The sequence below is a fragment of the Thermoascus crustaceus genome (assembly GCF_041956765.1).
Source record: "Thermoascus crustaceus strain CBS 181.67 unplaced genomic scaffold VTN00scaffold_7, whole genome shotgun sequence".
Taxonomy (NCBI): Eukaryota; Fungi; Ascomycota; class Eurotiomycetes; order Eurotiales; family Thermoascaceae; genus Thermoascus; species Thermoascus crustaceus.
In genome coordinates this window covers 163,421-178,634 of record NW_027192533.1, presented here as the reverse complement: position 1 = coordinate 178,634, position 15,214 = coordinate 163,421, and the positions used below count along the sequence as shown (strand labels likewise).

The window sequence follows — 15,214 nt, the reverse complement described above, 5'->3', positions numbered from 1 at the left end:
ACGGGTATATAGATCTGTAGGTGCGAGCTTTCTATCGTTATGGTTATTTATTCATCCATTCATTATTGTAACATATCCTAGAAAGGCAGCATGTGGAACACTCTGAACTTTAGAAGTGCATTAGACGCCTCAGGCGTGAAGGCATCAGGTCCGATCGCCTGGCTATTTCTTTTTTTTGTTTCCCTTGCTATTCTCCTTGCTGGTCCATCTCCTTCTTGAGCCTCTCATCCTGTTTTGACCGCTTTCCTGAAGCTCTGAACATTGCCTTCCATCCAAACCTGGTCTGCTCTCAGCGTGCTGAGTTTTGATGCAATGACTGGTATCTGTCTAGTCTTCTGACATAACCTGATTATAATATTACTACACAAGTTGTGCTTGGGACTGTACATGACCCCAAAGTATGGATCCGCTGAGTGCATTAGGTCTGGCATCCAACATACTACAATGCGTTCAACTTGTGGGGAATATAATATCTAAAAGCCGAGAGATTTATAAGTCTGTCGATGGCGCCACGGAAGAGGTTGTTTGTATTGCGGAAATATTGCAGGAAACCTTTCCGCAATCTGTCAAGACCTCCCCGACCTTGCCCCGGAGACTAAACAGACGAAGCTCAGCGGCGCCGAAAAGAGATTGCGCGAGCTTGGCGAGGAGACAAAGTCCATAAGTGCCAAATTTCTGGAGAAGCTAGGACAACTTGAGCTGAAGGAACCACACACGGGTTGGAATAGTTTCAAGCTAGAACTCAATAGCACATGGAAGCAGGGCGACATCCGGGCCTTGGAGAAGAGATTGGATGGAATTCGAAAGCAGCTGGATACCACGCTATTAATGTGCCTTCGGTATTCCTGACATTGCTCCACACCGTGGCCATTTACTGACTTATTTCAGGGAGCGTCTCTACAAACCAGAGCCGAGTTCCAAGACTGAGAACGCCAGCGCCGAGTTCAAAGCAGTGCTAAGGCAAAACCACGAAGGGCTCCTCGGTTGCATTCGCAGAAACCGTTGTTAGGCCAAAAATACGGAACATATAGCCTACTTCGCTGCTCAGTTCAACACTGGTGCCGAGTCGGTCGCAGAGCAACGTTTCCGCTCATTGATCCTCGCGCACCTTGAGTTCCACGATATGCGTGATCGACATGAAAGTATTCCTAAAGCTCATCAAGATACATTCGAGTGGATCTACCAGACCCCAAGGGATGGAAGCACATACCCATGGGACGACTTCGCAGCGTGGCTGCGAAATTCGGATCAGGCGAGCCTCTATTGGATAACTGGTAAAGCTGGATCCGGAAAGTCCACTCTAATGAAATTCATATACAACAACCCCCGAACATACGAGCACTTATAGAGTATGTGTGTCACTATAGGTTGACTCCATTGTTCGATGAAGCATCTAACATGCAATATATCCAGGTTCAAGTGCTCATAGACGCCCACCAAGACTGTCAATGTCAGGACGAAAAAAGACAGGACTATGGTCTAAAGACTCCTTCTCATGCTGAACAGGGTTCAACTTGAAGAATTACATTGTCCTCTTTCTGTCCTATTCCCTCCATCTGACTTTTTTTTTAACTTAATGTGCAGATTTAGTCATTCCTATCATTCCTACTTGCTAACCCTGAACAATTCTTATACAGCTGAGCGTCCGATCCTTAATGCTCTCTCATCACATCCTCAGGGTAGAGCCAGACTTGTCTCATTAAGTGGTTGCAGCAGTATCTATCTGCTCTCGACTTCGAAAACTTCAGTGGAATGAACAGCACTCAAAGAAAGCTCGGTTCGAGGGACCACTGCGCACCATTCTGGCCGTTCCTTCGGGGAGGTCCAGGTCCACTTCGTTCCTGACAAAGGACTCGGGAATAATTTTACTGGTTCGCCTACTAACGGTGGAATGATTCTCTACATAAGGTTAGAAATCTATCTGGCCAGGCCCGCACTACGGTAGACCTTCATGATGACGGCGATCGGGTTCTACGAAGGTCGTTGGAGACTACCTACCTACCGAATTCAAACGAACGATAAATTTCAAAAAAATAGTATCATTACCATTTCTTCTACTCTATGCAGGGGTATCTCTTTTATTTTTTATTTTTTTTTAACATAATTGCCAACGGTACCGATCAACAGCACCACCCATCATAGACGGACATATACATTTCGCTCAATTTAGCGACCCTGTCTCCATCAACTCAACCCTGCCACCTGACCTTCCCCTCCCTGAGCACCTTCACCACCCCCAAAGGCATAAATTCCCGATCAACAGCAGCCAGGCCTCCATACTTCCTCAACATCCCCGCATGATACAGCTCCGCCACCCACTTCCAGTAGGGCGACATCTTCTGCCACTTGGACGAGATCACGCCCCGAGTACCAGTCTTATCGATGTTCTCGTCCAGCCGCGCCTGGCTGCTCTGGAACTCGGGCGTCTTGCTGATGCCGATCTCGCCGGGGACGCGGATGAGGTACCTGTACGCGTCGAGCAAGGGGCGACTGTGGACCTCACGATACCGCGTGTACTCCTCGAAGGAGAAGAACGTCGTCGGGGCGTCATCATCATCGTCATCATAAGGCTTCGGCAACGACGAGCCGTCCTTTTCGAACCGCTCCTTCGCGGCGTGGTACCTGTCCTCCTCTTCGAGGAAGGCCTTCTCGAGCGTCCGTTTCGGCGACTGCTTGATGTCCTCGCGCATGGCGAGGAACGGGATGAACGGGTTGCGCAGCTCCAGGCCGCCGAGCTCGACGGGGAAGTAGAAGAACCCGTCCGGGAGGTCGTGGACGTTGAAGCGCTCCGCGATCACGTTCCGCAGGTAGTCCGTGACGCTGCCGGAGAATGAAGCAGGAGCAGTAGTAGTAGTAGCGCCGTCATCGGTGGAAGTTGGGAAGAGCTCGTGCTCGATCCGGCTCAATGTGGATGCCACCATGTCAATGTGACGGCGGCCAAAGCACATCGCGGGCCTGGCGAAGTTGTTGGCGAAGAAGCGCGCGAAGTAGCTGTTCCAGGCTTGCACCCACGCAGAAACGCTCTTGCACGCGGAGAGCTGGCGCCGGAGTTCCTCGATGTGCGCGTCTACTTGCTCCTGGTCGATGACGAAGGCGCCCTCTTTGGAGTCGAGTTTGAGGAAGCCCCAGCGGATTTCGCCTTTGGGGAGGGGATCGGACTCGCCGTCTTTGGAGGAACCATCGTTCTTCTCTCCCAGTCGAACCGTCCCCGTCTTCTCCTCGTTGAACTCGATCCCCATGACCTGCGCAAACTGAGACATTGCCTTCCAAGCCTTAACGCACGTCTTCTCCTCGCCCCAGAACCAGAAGTCATCGTGGAGGCGGTAGAGAAAGGCACCGTCCGCATGCTGATTGACAGCATAGTCCATGCAGAAGAGAACAGCTTCCCCGAAACACGTAGAGAGCGCATAGCTCATCGGAATCCCCCTCTTTCGTACCTGCGGCGTGGCATCGGGGCCATCTTGGACGAACCTCACAGGTGCTTCCAGGAAGACGCGGAAGAAGTCCAGCCATTCCTTTTGGACGCCAAAAAACTTCAGAACGGCGAGAATGGTGGCGTGGGGGAGTGACGGGCCGAACCACTTGAAGTCTGACCTGATGACGGTGAACTCCCCGCGAAGTGTCGTGTGGATAATCGACTCGGTGATCAGGAGATGGAGCAACGAGTGCTTGGTCTCGACCGGATTCTTAGCGGTATTCCCCTCATCGTTGCCCTCATCATCGTAGCTCCGAACGCCTTCATCCACTGACGTGGGGAGCTGACTCAGGAAATAATCCCTCTGGTATACATGTTTTCTGTAATCGTCGAGGCCGCTCTGAGGCCGCTGCTCATTAAGGAAGTACTGGCGCCTCTCCCGATCACGCTTCGGAATGGGTCTGGAAAACGACTTCCACGCGCGAGTACAAAAGAACGCGTGAAATGCACCCCGGAAAGCCACGCACCACTCGACACCGATATATTGATGGAACAGCGAATCGAGCAGATCCGGGTCCATGAAGACGCGGTACTTGCCGTTCAACTGCCGTCGCATCTCCATCGGGATTCCCTCTGGGCCCCAGTTCCAGCTGTCCAACGAGGCCAGACGCATATTCAGCACATCCACGACCTCCTGAGCGACTTCCTTGTTTCTCAGGAACTCCTTCAGGATCGCAGCCTTCTCCGTGGCGAGGAGATCGCTCTTCAGCAGGGCGTTCGTAACCCATTTCAGGGTGTCGACACTGATGGGTTTCCGTCTCGTCATGAACTCGGTACCGAAATTCTTGATCTTCTCGCGGAGTTCGTCGAGGGCTTGCTTGGAGAGCTTGGTTCTGGTAAAAAGCGACTCGAGGTACCTCTCAACGTCGTCCGGGTTTATATCCGCGGTCGTAAAGACCAAAGACTCCCACATCGCCCGCTGCTCATGCATCTCCTTGCGGCCAACTTCTTCAAAGCCCGACCCCGACGCCTCGGATTTCTCCTCGTTCTCGTTCCCCTCCCTCCCATCGAGATTGGACAACCACTCCGTAACCAAATCGCTATAGAACGTGGCATGCTCATGCTTCACGCCAAGAAAACCAAGCTCCCGCTCCAACCTCGCGATCCACTCCTCCAGAACACTCCGCGTTACAGAAGGATCGTACCTGCTCTGCAGGAGAAAACGCCGAATGTTCTGATTGCCAGCGCGCTCCCCGTTACTATCCTCATCCGAGCCGGCCGCTCCCTCTGGATCATCGGACTCGACATCATCATCATCCTTGTCCAAGGCGTCGTTCGGATGACCCTTCAGGCGGGTAACGCCCTCGAGAAGGATCCTGGCTTTGGTCCGAATGTCGGGGGCCTTGTTCGCGGCTTTGGTGATCTCATCTCGGCGCTTCTCGAAGAGGGCGCGCTGCTTGGAGAGCTCCTTGATCTTGGTTGCGGTGATGGATTTCAGGGTTTGAGGGAGTGCGCTGGCGGAAGACATCCTGCCTGGAATGAGGTACGAGAGAAGGGACAGGCTCTGAGGCCAGATAGGGTGTGAAAAGAGAGTGAGAGAACCCACCCCCCTTTTTTTTGAAAGAGGGTTACTCCGTATGGAGACGAGGGTTAGGAGAGAGAGAGAGAGAGGAGGGGGGGGGGGAGGTTTGAGCAGCTGGAGCTACAAAATATATCGCTAAAGGAAAAGAGTGTAAGATTTTGCTCTAGGCAGCATCCCACTAGTGAATGAAGATCTCTGGAGTGACTCAATAATCCAGTTTCGCCCGTCCAGTCCCTATGTGAGCTGAAAAAATCGACAGTAAACAGCGTGCCGCACCGCTCTTCTACGAACAGCAAATAGGACACGGACTTCGTGGAGTGGCGAGAGGAAAAAGAGCCACCAAGAACCACGGGTGATGGTCGTGCAGATCGCGGGGCTCGTATCGAGATCCACCCGGATGGAGATCTGCTCAGGCGTATGATGTCAGAACAGGATCGCTGCTGAACAAAATATGCTACAACTGCATCCATGCGTGCAGAGTGCAGAACATACCTTTTTAGGCATCTGTATGCGAATATGGATACACCGCGTCAAGAGATGGGTATGGTAAGATTGTATCAATGGGTTTTCAAGGTAGCACAATTCACAAGTCCATTTAACCCCGTACACGACTGCAGGTTAAAAAAGAAAAAAACTCTTATCTAATGTGGAAATCCATTCATAGAAAATAGAAGCCCAAAGCACACAACTATGCCCAAATACATGGCACAAAATATACCGTTGGATGATCATCGTACATGAAAATGACAGAGTTCCGCCACCCTCAGACACTCATTAACAGACTCATAGAAGCGAATCATGGAGAATCAGTTTGTTTCGTTTCGTCCCTTGGCACCTTGATCGTGCTCCGATTGGCATCCTGCTCCGCGGAGAAAATGGAATCCGACTCGGGATTCTCCTCGTCGGTGGTAACTTCCTCGCCGTATGCGACAGACAGATTGTTGACATCGACGTCGACTTCGTTCCACTTGTCGCTGGTGGCGGGGATAGGCACGAGGCGGGTGAACAGGTAGTACATGCCCCCGGAGACGATAAACCCGCCGAAGAAGTTGACGTTATATACGTATTGCGCGCCGACAGGCACGTCGCGTCCTACAGCACCGACGAATCCCACGATGTTTATCATAATTCCACAGAAGTAAGCTGCATAACCATGCCACGAGATGCCATAGACATAGAAGTATGGTCCACGCTTGCGCGCGCTGTAGAGTTCCTTGACGTCGAGGAATCCCTTGCGGACGAGGTAATAGTCGGAGACGATAACTCCAGCAATGGAAGAGAGAAAGACGGAGTAAGCGGAGAGAGCAGTCGTAAATGTATTCGAGCTTGAAACGAGATTCCACTTGGAAAAATGTTAGCATCACAGGTTAAGGGGATACTGTTGGAAACGGGCACATACAGGGCACATGGCAAGGCCGACAGTTGCACATACGTATCCACCACGGCGGATATTGATAAACCGGGGCAGCAGCGCCGTCATATCGGTACCAGCCGACACGGAATTAGCTGCAATGTTGGTGCCCAGCTGAGCAAGTGCAAAAGCAGTCGAGATGACGAACACGCCGAATCGCTCCGAGGAGCTAGCGCCCTCGAGGAACTTTGTCAGGAGGTCTAGCGGATTCCAGATCGCTTTACCGAAGATGACGCTCGACGATGAGGAAACAATAATGCCAATAAAGGAGGTGAGAGCAAACCCGATAGGGATCGTAAAGAGTTGGGACCACAGTGCGCTCCTCGGCCTTTTCGCAAAACGGGAGAAATCAGGATCATTAACGATCAGGGTAGCGAAGTTAGCAATAGAAGACATGATGCCTTTCACCACGGCCCATGCCAACTCGCTGCCATATACCGTGTTGGGCTGGTGGACGATCGGTCCGATCCCATGCGCTCTGTGGATGGCCCAGGCGAAGAAGGCAACGCCGGCAACGGGTGCAAAATACGCTTTCACGGTGAACAGATGTCTGATCTTGTGGACTGGAAACCAGATGGCAGGCAGGCTAAAAAGCCAGAAGAGGAAGAAGCTGAGGAAGTTCTTGGTGTCCGCCCCAGAGTTTGAAGGCATAGAGTTCGGTAGATGAGCGTAGCTTGGCCAGATCGACTGGATCATCAGTGTCACGCATTGGCCTGACGGGTCTGTCAGCGGCCTCGCAAACATTGGCATGGTGCTGCGGACAGTCTCATACCTCCAATCCACGACTGTACTCCATACCATATGCAAGCGATGACCACACGATTAATGACAGGCCACAAAGACCCCCAGATCCCGAACGAAGCCCTGCTCACGACGGGAAAGGAAATATGATACATGGCGCCGATACGGCCGGTCAAGCATATAAAACTAGCGGCAACAAGATAGCCGAACCACACGCAGAGCCATGACTGCCACCACGAGAGTCCATCGACAATCATCGAGGAAGAAATCATCCAAGTATTCTGGCAGCCATTGTCAGTCTGCTGAACGTCCACCTCCCCCCCAGTCATTCCTTTAGGGTTCCAAAAAATGACGTCTGGCGTCCCCAGATTCGTCACGTGGACTCTAGGGTGCGATGGGTTGTTACACCAACAGGCGAGATGATAAAGATCGGTAGGACGGTACAGTTTAGAACAAAGAAACTCACGATGTTGAAGGAGTCGGCTATCCAAAACGCGACAAAATTTCTGGAACGCCATTGACGCCGTTCGGGTTCGACTATGGGTCAGCAGCGTCAGCAAAACCCATACAATGACATGGTAGAATCGAATCGGCAAAAAAAAGAAAATTGAAATCTCACCTGGCCGCAAGTCATGGTTCGTCAACATCAGCTGAGCATTGGTCAGCCCCTGCTCACTGGCAACAGCCAGTTTGTCGACATATTTTTTGGCCGTGGAGGCCTGAATCCCGAACATAATGGCGACCGGCGTGCAGAGCTATTCCGAGGAGACGGAAACGACTTTCGTTTGGGAACCGGGACAACTTGTATCGGGACAGCGATGACTCGCTTGGGAACGACCATAAACGACGTCACCCGACGCTCACCCGTAGTCCAACTGTCAGGTATGGCCGCACTACGGCAGCGCGCGATCAGAGTGACGTATCCCACAAAAGGAGAAAGATCAGAGCCAGATGTGGCGGTAGATGATCCTCGTGAAGATGGCTAGAGAGAAATAGGCTCCTAAGGATCAATCACTCCAGCTCTGGTGAATAGTCGAGCTTTCCCTCCATCTGGAGAGAGACGGAGGGAGCAGACGAGATATATATCTACTCGACGAAAGAACAAAGGTTCTGGAACCCAATCCATCGTAACTTCCAACGATTTTCATCTCCCAAGAGATAAAACGACCCACTAGCACTTCGAGCAGTGTTAGCTGTGTTAGCAGTGTTGCTCCCATGGGGCGCTGCCAACCCTGCGCTGCATGCGGCCGACGGCCCACCTGACAAGCCACCAGGGACCTTATCGCCGATGATAGGGCACGTCAGCCCCGATCGTCCTGGGAAACTGCTCTTCCCTGCCCCTTTCCGCATGCTGGTGTGGGAGGGTGACGTTTGATGCGGTGCGGAGGCTGAGATGATGGTGGGGGAGACGGGTCGCGGTCTTATCTCTGCTTTTATCGCGCTTCTTCTCTCTTCAGACGCACGTGTCCAGCACATAGAGCGTGTGCGCCTCCTCCGCGGTAGTAGAATGCGGAGGAGCACCTGGCATGGATGGATTACGTATCCGTGTGCTTTTCTCCATGGACAACACTCCATCTTCTCACATTCTCACTGCCAGTGAAAACCATTGTCCCGTACTTTTACTGCACAAACGGCCCGCTCCTGACGGGGCAAGACAGCCTTATCATTTTCCGTTGCTCGATCAAGTCGAGTAAGAAAATGCCAGGCGAGCTTTTCTGTGCCCCGGATAAGCAGAGATAAGGCCGGGCTGGGCGCTAAGACTCCACGGGAGACCCGCCTAGGTTAGCCGCACTGGGCCGCCATAGCCTATTTCCCACAATTAATCCCCTCGGAGATCTGCTGCTTATCATTGAACAATTTCCGTAGGGTTTCCATGACAATAGTAATAATAATGATCACCAATCTTCATACTCGATCTGCACGACAGATATTGACATCAATGAGTCGTGGTCATGACACGTGACCACCTTACGAATTGGTTAAGGTCACTAACACACAGGACTGAGGTACTCCGTCAGCGCCAACGCTTGTGCAAACATTGGACAGCCAACCTCTCCGTCCCAAGTAGGGTAGTACATATAAAAAAAAGGAACTTTTCCCTTTTCCCTCTTTCTAAGACGCAAATCCACACTCATCGTACACGTGGGGTATATTAATATACATATGCATTAGAAAATCTTAAACAGAAAATCTCGATCTAGCGCCAGACCTAACCTTTATTCCACTTGCCAAACTTCAAATAATCGTTATATAGCCCCTTGAACACCGCCCGTCCAGACACATCCAGACCGGCATTCAGCGCCCGCATCGTATCTTTAGACATGACGTCCAGCGCGGCATACAGGCCCGGGAGCAAGGCGGCCTTGACCTCAGGCACCAGGGCACTCCGAAGCGAGCACTGCGCGTACTCCACGATCAGGTACTGGAGATACTGGCCCGCAACGCGCTTCGCCTTCTTGGTCTGGTCCGTCAGACCTTCGTGGCCGGGACCGGCCCCCGAGTGTGTGGGCCGGGCGACGGCGGAGACGGTGGGGTCGCAGAGGGAGGTGAGGAGGCGGGTAAAGTGGACAGCGTGGGAGGCGTCGAGAGGAGCAAGCCAGTGCGGCTGGTCCTGGTGTGATTTTGCTTTCATCCGCGTGGATCTCTTGTGACGTTTCTTGGCTGGGGCGAAGAGGCATGTCAGGAGACGCTGCATGGCCGGGAGGATGAGATGGAAGCGGCCACCAAGCTTTTGTCTGTAGAGACCGAAGAGAATGCCCATGAGCCGGCAGAGGCGGATGTATACTGTTCCTGCAAATTCGGAAGAGATCTGGGGCCCGGAACTCGAAGCACATACAGCAATCGAGGCAAGGATGCTGTCGACGTTCCATTGGGTGACGGCTCGGGGATGGTTGCGTAGGAGAATGTCCAGACATTCAGCAGCAAGAGAGAACTGCCCAATAGAAGTACTCTTGTGTAGGGACTCCGTGACTGCAGTGAAAAGAGCCGACAGCTCTTTAGACTGCGCACACGCTTTGTCCTCGACTGGAGTTAGGGAAGCAATGGCAAGCCCTGCTACAAGCAGTCTGTACGAAGCCCCATCGCCCGTGAAGCCCGCTTCCCTGACATCACTGATCACCCTGGTGAGATCCTCGGCGGCCATCGAGCGGAACCGTTCGGTGGTCTCCCGGATGAAAAGCTGCTGCTCTTCTCCGTACAGCTGCTGCAGAGGGAATACCTCTACGCACTGCATTACCGGTGACGTGATGTTCTTGCCGGATCCTCGCCCAGCAAGCACGCGGCGTCGGATCAGCCTTCGCAGGGACAAACCAGAGCCCACCGAGGTTGCTGCCACACTCTCCTCGATCTCCGTAAGACATTTCTCGATATCTTCGTTGTCCTGAGCCAGGTCTTCAAAGTCCTCCAACGCATCCAATGTCTTTATCAGAGAGACGGACCTGGCATCCCCCAAAGGCCCCTTTCTCATCTCCTTCTTAAACGACTTCAGATCAGAAACGAGCAACTTGAACACCTTCTGGCGGTGAGAACCCAGTTCAGCCTCGTCAAAGACATTTGGGATCTGTGCACGATGGCTCCACAACTGCGAGAGAGAAATCCTGAGTAGAAACGCTTCCAGAGAGTTATACCCGATGGACTTCAGCTTCGAAGCCATGGAAGAGATCTTGCGGTAAGTCTTCTTGAACAGCTTCTGTCTGTCTTCTTCAGACGAAACAAGAAACTTGGATAGAACAGCCCTGTGCAAGTTCCGGAAAGATTTCATCACTCGCAGATCGAGATCCGTATCCTGTAGAGATACAGCCGCAGCGATTTTCCAGACCACTTCCCAGTCGCTCGTCACCATGGCGGGCGACTTGGGCATTTCTGCCAGCTTCGCCATTAGAGCGAGCATGTCAGCAGAAACTTCGATTGAGGTCTGTTTCTGGAGGACGATCTCCTGCAGCAGGTCCAACACGACCCCTCTCTGGTGGCGCGTGACCAGCCCAGCCGGAATCCTCTGCAGGCTTGCAACGGTGAATTTACGTGTCGACGCATCGTTCTTGACGCGATCGGAGAGAACAGCGATGACGTCGTTAGCGACGCAAGGAACGTTAAGAAGATATTCGTGAGACACGAGACCTGCCCACACTTGGATGAACCGGGCGTTTGGGGGCGGATTGTCCAGCGTCGAGGAAGGAATCAAGTTGTGCTGAGCAACAGCCAAGGAGAACATCCCATCAAAGAGAGGGCGTCGGCTCTCGGACTTGAGTTTGTTCCAAGCTTCAGGTGCCCTGAGAAGGGTCACAACGTAGGCCGTCGCGAGAGCCACAGGAGAATCAACACTCTCAGCCCGGCCGTCCCATGGGGATGCGAGCAAAGCATTCTTGTCGGTCTTCAAGATTGCCTTCAAGAACGGGGCAATCTCTGCTGTAAGCGAGTCAAGCTGTCCCACGTATTGAGCTTCAGTGGACTTCCCAGCCACAGCCTGGACGAACCGATAAGCTTCCAGGATTTCTAGGTAACCCCTTGGAGTCTTTGTCGAGGCTTTATGGAGACGTCGAATGTTGCTTGCAGCTTCGTTGACCAAGTCCGTGACACTGCTTCCCAACGAACTATCCGCCGACTTGACGCTGTTTTCAAATATGTTCCGAGCAAATCGCCACAGGCGCCACCGCCAATGTGGCTTTTGCTTCGAAGATAATGTCGAGGTCAACGTCTCGATGACTGGAACATACACATTCATTGCGCCATTGGAGCTTTCGGTTCGTAGGCTGCTAGTCGATCCCGCTTCCAGGATCACGAAACGAGCGTAAGAGTGGGCTGCTTCAGAAATCTTCCCATCCTCGGCCTTGATTTCACTCGCAGCGGTCTGGATCTGAGAAAGAAGCTGCGATTCCGTAAGTGAGGTTTTTATCAGTTCATCGTAGCAGGCAGCTAGGTCATCATCCTCCCAAACAGAGAAGTGGCCTAGATTGGCGCGTTTTGAGCGCGCCGTTTCCACAGACAGCAGCTGCTCGTACCAGATTTGGATGAAGGTGGGCAGATCTCTCGCAGCAGCGAAACCGCGAATGAGTGGGAGGACGATGCCGGTCTTGATAACCTCGTACGTTTCCTCTCCAGCCGAGGCGCCACTGGTCCAGTGTGCCGTGATCTTTTGCAGAAGACCGTCCAAAAGACGACGAGAATCCTGCAGACCAGAGTTTGGTAGGAAGGTGTCGACGCCAAGTCTCATGATGAGCGCCGTCAAGTTCCACCTAACTAGCTTCAGATCATCTTTGAGGAGACCGGTGTATCCGGCGTGGGTAAGCAGGGTGTGTAGTGACAGGTGAATGCCTCGGTCAAGGACAACACGGAACATCTGCTCTAGGATGGGAACAAATTCAGGGGCTACATTCGATCCGTCCTCCTCCTTGATAGCCTGGTATGCTAGCTCTGCAATAGATACGAAGAGTGTCTCCAGCCAAGGAGCTTCGTTTGTCTGCCTGCGGAATGTGTCCCTAGGCACAGAGCGGATGGCAATATCAAGAAATGTTGGAAGCAGCTCAGCGGTTTTCCGTAGACCACTTGGATCTTGGGATCCCCCACTGGACACTGATGACTCCCGCTCCTTCGTCTTTTCCGATGCGTCTGGCCCATCGTCATCTTTCTCCCGTAGGTATGGTCGGAAGGCAGCCGAGACAGGCTTGACGGAACTCCAGTCAGGCTCGTCAGCGGAATAATCAATTCCAGAGCCCCCCTTGGCAAAGAAGTCCGCGCGAGCCGGAAGTACGACGTGAAGCGCAATCAGACGCTCAATTCCATGCACGAGCTGAGCCCTCTCATCAGAGTCCAGCGTAGAGGATCGGACATTAAGTTGAAGCCTCAAGGCCTGGGGGAAACAGTACCTCGCAAAGGCCTCGTTGCTGGACTTGTTGTCAGAATCGTCTTGACGGGAGGACCTGAGCTCCCAGAGCTCCAGAACGGCTGGAAGGACGTAGAACAGATGCTGCAGATCGGGGATCCTTTGGCCATCGGAGAACTCAACAGCAGCTATAGCGCCCATTTTGAATGACTTGCCCAGTATCTTGGCAACATACTTTGGTTCCCCTCTGAGCGCATGCTTCAGGTGGGAACCCGCGCTCGCATGATCACCATGCGCTTTATTTGCCAGAGACACTAGGCCGTAGAGACAGTCCAAGATGCGGATAAACGTCAGGAGGTAAGATGTAAGGGTAGGCTGCTGCGGCGGATCATCGAGATCCATAGTATCCTCATCCTCATCGTCGCTCGTCCTCTTTCTCTTTCTCCTCTTCCTATCCGCATCCTCCAGACGAGGCGGCGATCCACCCAACGTCTGGCTTGATTCAGACCCCGAGCGGTTCACCTCAGACGATGTGCGCTCATCGAAGGCCTGAACAACACCATTTGCGACCTCGGTAACCACTGTGCCCAGAATAACCAAGAACTTATGATCACTCAACGTAGCAGCAAGCGTCTTGGGAGGTATACGGTCGACGAGCTGTCGCAGAAGGAGGAAAGACGCCGGTTCAACGCGGTAGTTTTCTCCGGTCTTCAGCTTTTTCAACAGCCACCGGAGCACCCATTCTTCCTTCGGAGCGGGGTTCTCTGGGACCGTCGATGCACGAGGGAAAGCCTCAGGATGACTGACGCACAGCGTCAGGTCAAGCCCTATGATCTGCGCGGCTTCATTGAGCTGGGTCGCGGGGGACGCGGTGCCCTTTTCGAGCTGGAGCAGAGCCTCTTGCGACGAGCGCGAACGCTGCGCGGGAAATAGATCAGCAATGATTCTATATTTTTTTTATCCCAAGGAAATGTAAAAAAACTCACCTCCGCAACGGGTGCCATCTCGATCAAGAGATGTGCGTTGAACTTGTTGTCGCCGTTCTTTATCCGTGGGGTCTTTTCCGCATCTACAAAAAAATGTTCTTTATTATTAGAGATAGCTCGGCGCGGAGCATGACCAGGTCCGTTTCGCGCAAAGTGACGGCAAGAGGGAAGCAAGCGAAGAAGTCTGACCCGCTCGCGAGTCGCTGCCCGCCTTGTTCCCGAGCCTAGTTTTTCCGACCGCCGCGACAGCGCAACCCTCAAGGAGGAGGAGCTCCGGATTCACCTTGCAAACCGTCTCTTGTTCCAAGGATCCGTGACGTCCTCTACTCTTAAGCCCATATTACCCGTACTCCCCTTACACCTCCCCCCTCCCCCCCTCGAATTTTACAAGTGAGTGTGATGCAAAAAAAATTGGAGAATTGTTTTCAATTATTTTTCTTCCAGGCTGACTTGGGGACCCGATTGACACACTGAAACACAGATCCCAAATCGCAATGGCCGATTCGAACGAGTCCCGGCCGGCCGCACCGGTCGCAAGGTCGACCAGACCCGTCAGCGAGGCCCTGCTCAACGAGAAGGTAAAAAAAAAAAATGAAAAGCCCGCACGCGACCTTCTCACCACCTCCGTTCACCCCTCATCTTTCCCTCCCTCTCCCTCTCCTTGAAACAATAAAGGCATAAGCATGGATTCATTTTCTTCTCCGGGTCAATGGGCCGGCGTTTTGTGGTATACATCGGCTAATATGGACGAACCCGTTATGATGCATAACAGTGGGACCGCGCCATCTCGTCCATGATCATCCGCTCCTCCCTCGGTCTCTCCTTCGGTGTCATATTCTCGGTGCTGCTGTTCAAGCGGAGAGCTTGGCCCGCCTGGGTCGGTCTGGGCTTCGGAGCCGGTCGCGCGTGGGAAGAGGCGGATGGTATGTGATTTTGTTTGGAACCCCGGTGCTCCCGCCCCCCGACGGAGGCGGTGATATTACCTATCTGCTTGCGAAGGAACATGGCAGTCCTCGACTAACGCAATGCAATCGATAGCTTCTTTCCGACGTGGTGATCAGCCCGTCCGGGACGGACTACGTCAGATCAAGTCGTGAGACATCATTTTCCCACGGTTGCTGAGAAACTATAAGAGGACGTGGAGCACTGGGAACCGCCCACTACGTGCCTCGCTTCCACTCATCAATGTTTCCATTGATAGTCGGCACGGTCAATGAATGGCGATGGATTTCGTCACGGTTAGAGCCAAAACAAGCAATCT

General features: G+C 52.9%; 5 protein-coding genes across 5 annotated transcripts; 2 read left to right on the top strand and 3 right to left on the bottom strand.

Annotated features, from left to right (window-relative positions):
* Positions 1 to 503: 503 nt before the first annotated feature.
* VTN00DRAFT_9111 (uncharacterized protein) lies at positions 504 to 1,348 on the top strand (the record flags this gene model as incomplete). The annotated part of the gene is made up of 4 exons (XM_069436036.1): positions 504 to 527; positions 610 to 839; positions 889 to 952; positions 1,010 to 1,348. The coding sequence occupies 4 exons, from the start codon at positions 504 to 506 to the stop codon at positions 1,346 to 1,348; spliced, it is 657 nt and encodes a 218-aa protein (XP_069284696.1).
* Positions 1,349 to 2,189: 841 nt separating this feature from the next.
* On the bottom strand, positions 2,190 to 4,943 carry VTN00DRAFT_9110 (uncharacterized protein; the record flags this gene model as incomplete). Its single annotated transcript, XM_069436035.1, has 1 exon — positions 2,190 to 4,943. The coding sequence occupies one exon, from the start codon at positions 4,941 to 4,943 to the stop codon at positions 2,190 to 2,192; it is 2,754 nt and encodes a 917-aa protein (XP_069284695.1).
* Positions 4,944 to 5,793: 850 nt separating this feature from the next.
* Positions 5,794 to 7,883, bottom strand: VTN00DRAFT_9109 (uncharacterized protein; the record flags this gene model as incomplete). Its single annotated transcript, XM_069436033.1, has 5 exons — positions 5,794 to 6,339; positions 6,397 to 7,121; positions 7,181 to 7,430; positions 7,616 to 7,686; positions 7,769 to 7,883. The coding sequence occupies 5 exons, from the start codon at positions 7,881 to 7,883 to the stop codon at positions 5,794 to 5,796; spliced, it is 1,707 nt and encodes a 568-aa protein (XP_069284694.1).
* Positions 7,884 to 9,358: 1,475 nt separating this feature from the next.
* On the bottom strand, positions 9,359 to 13,971 carry VTN00DRAFT_9108 (uncharacterized protein; the record flags this gene model as incomplete). Its single annotated transcript, XM_069436032.1, has 2 exons — positions 9,359 to 13,885; positions 13,954 to 13,971. 2 exons carry the CDS (start codon positions 13,969 to 13,971, stop codon positions 9,359 to 9,361), a joined length of 4,545 nt encoding a protein of 1,514 aa, XP_069284693.1.
* A 476-nt stretch (positions 13,972 to 14,447) lies between these two features.
* On the top strand, positions 14,448 to 15,050 carry VTN00DRAFT_9107 (uncharacterized protein; the record flags this gene model as incomplete). Its single annotated transcript, XM_069436031.1, has 3 exons — positions 14,448 to 14,531; positions 14,726 to 14,876; positions 14,992 to 15,050. 3 exons carry the CDS (start codon positions 14,448 to 14,450, stop codon positions 15,048 to 15,050), a joined length of 294 nt encoding a protein of 97 aa, XP_069284692.1.
* Positions 15,051 to 15,214: the final 164 nt, after the last annotated feature.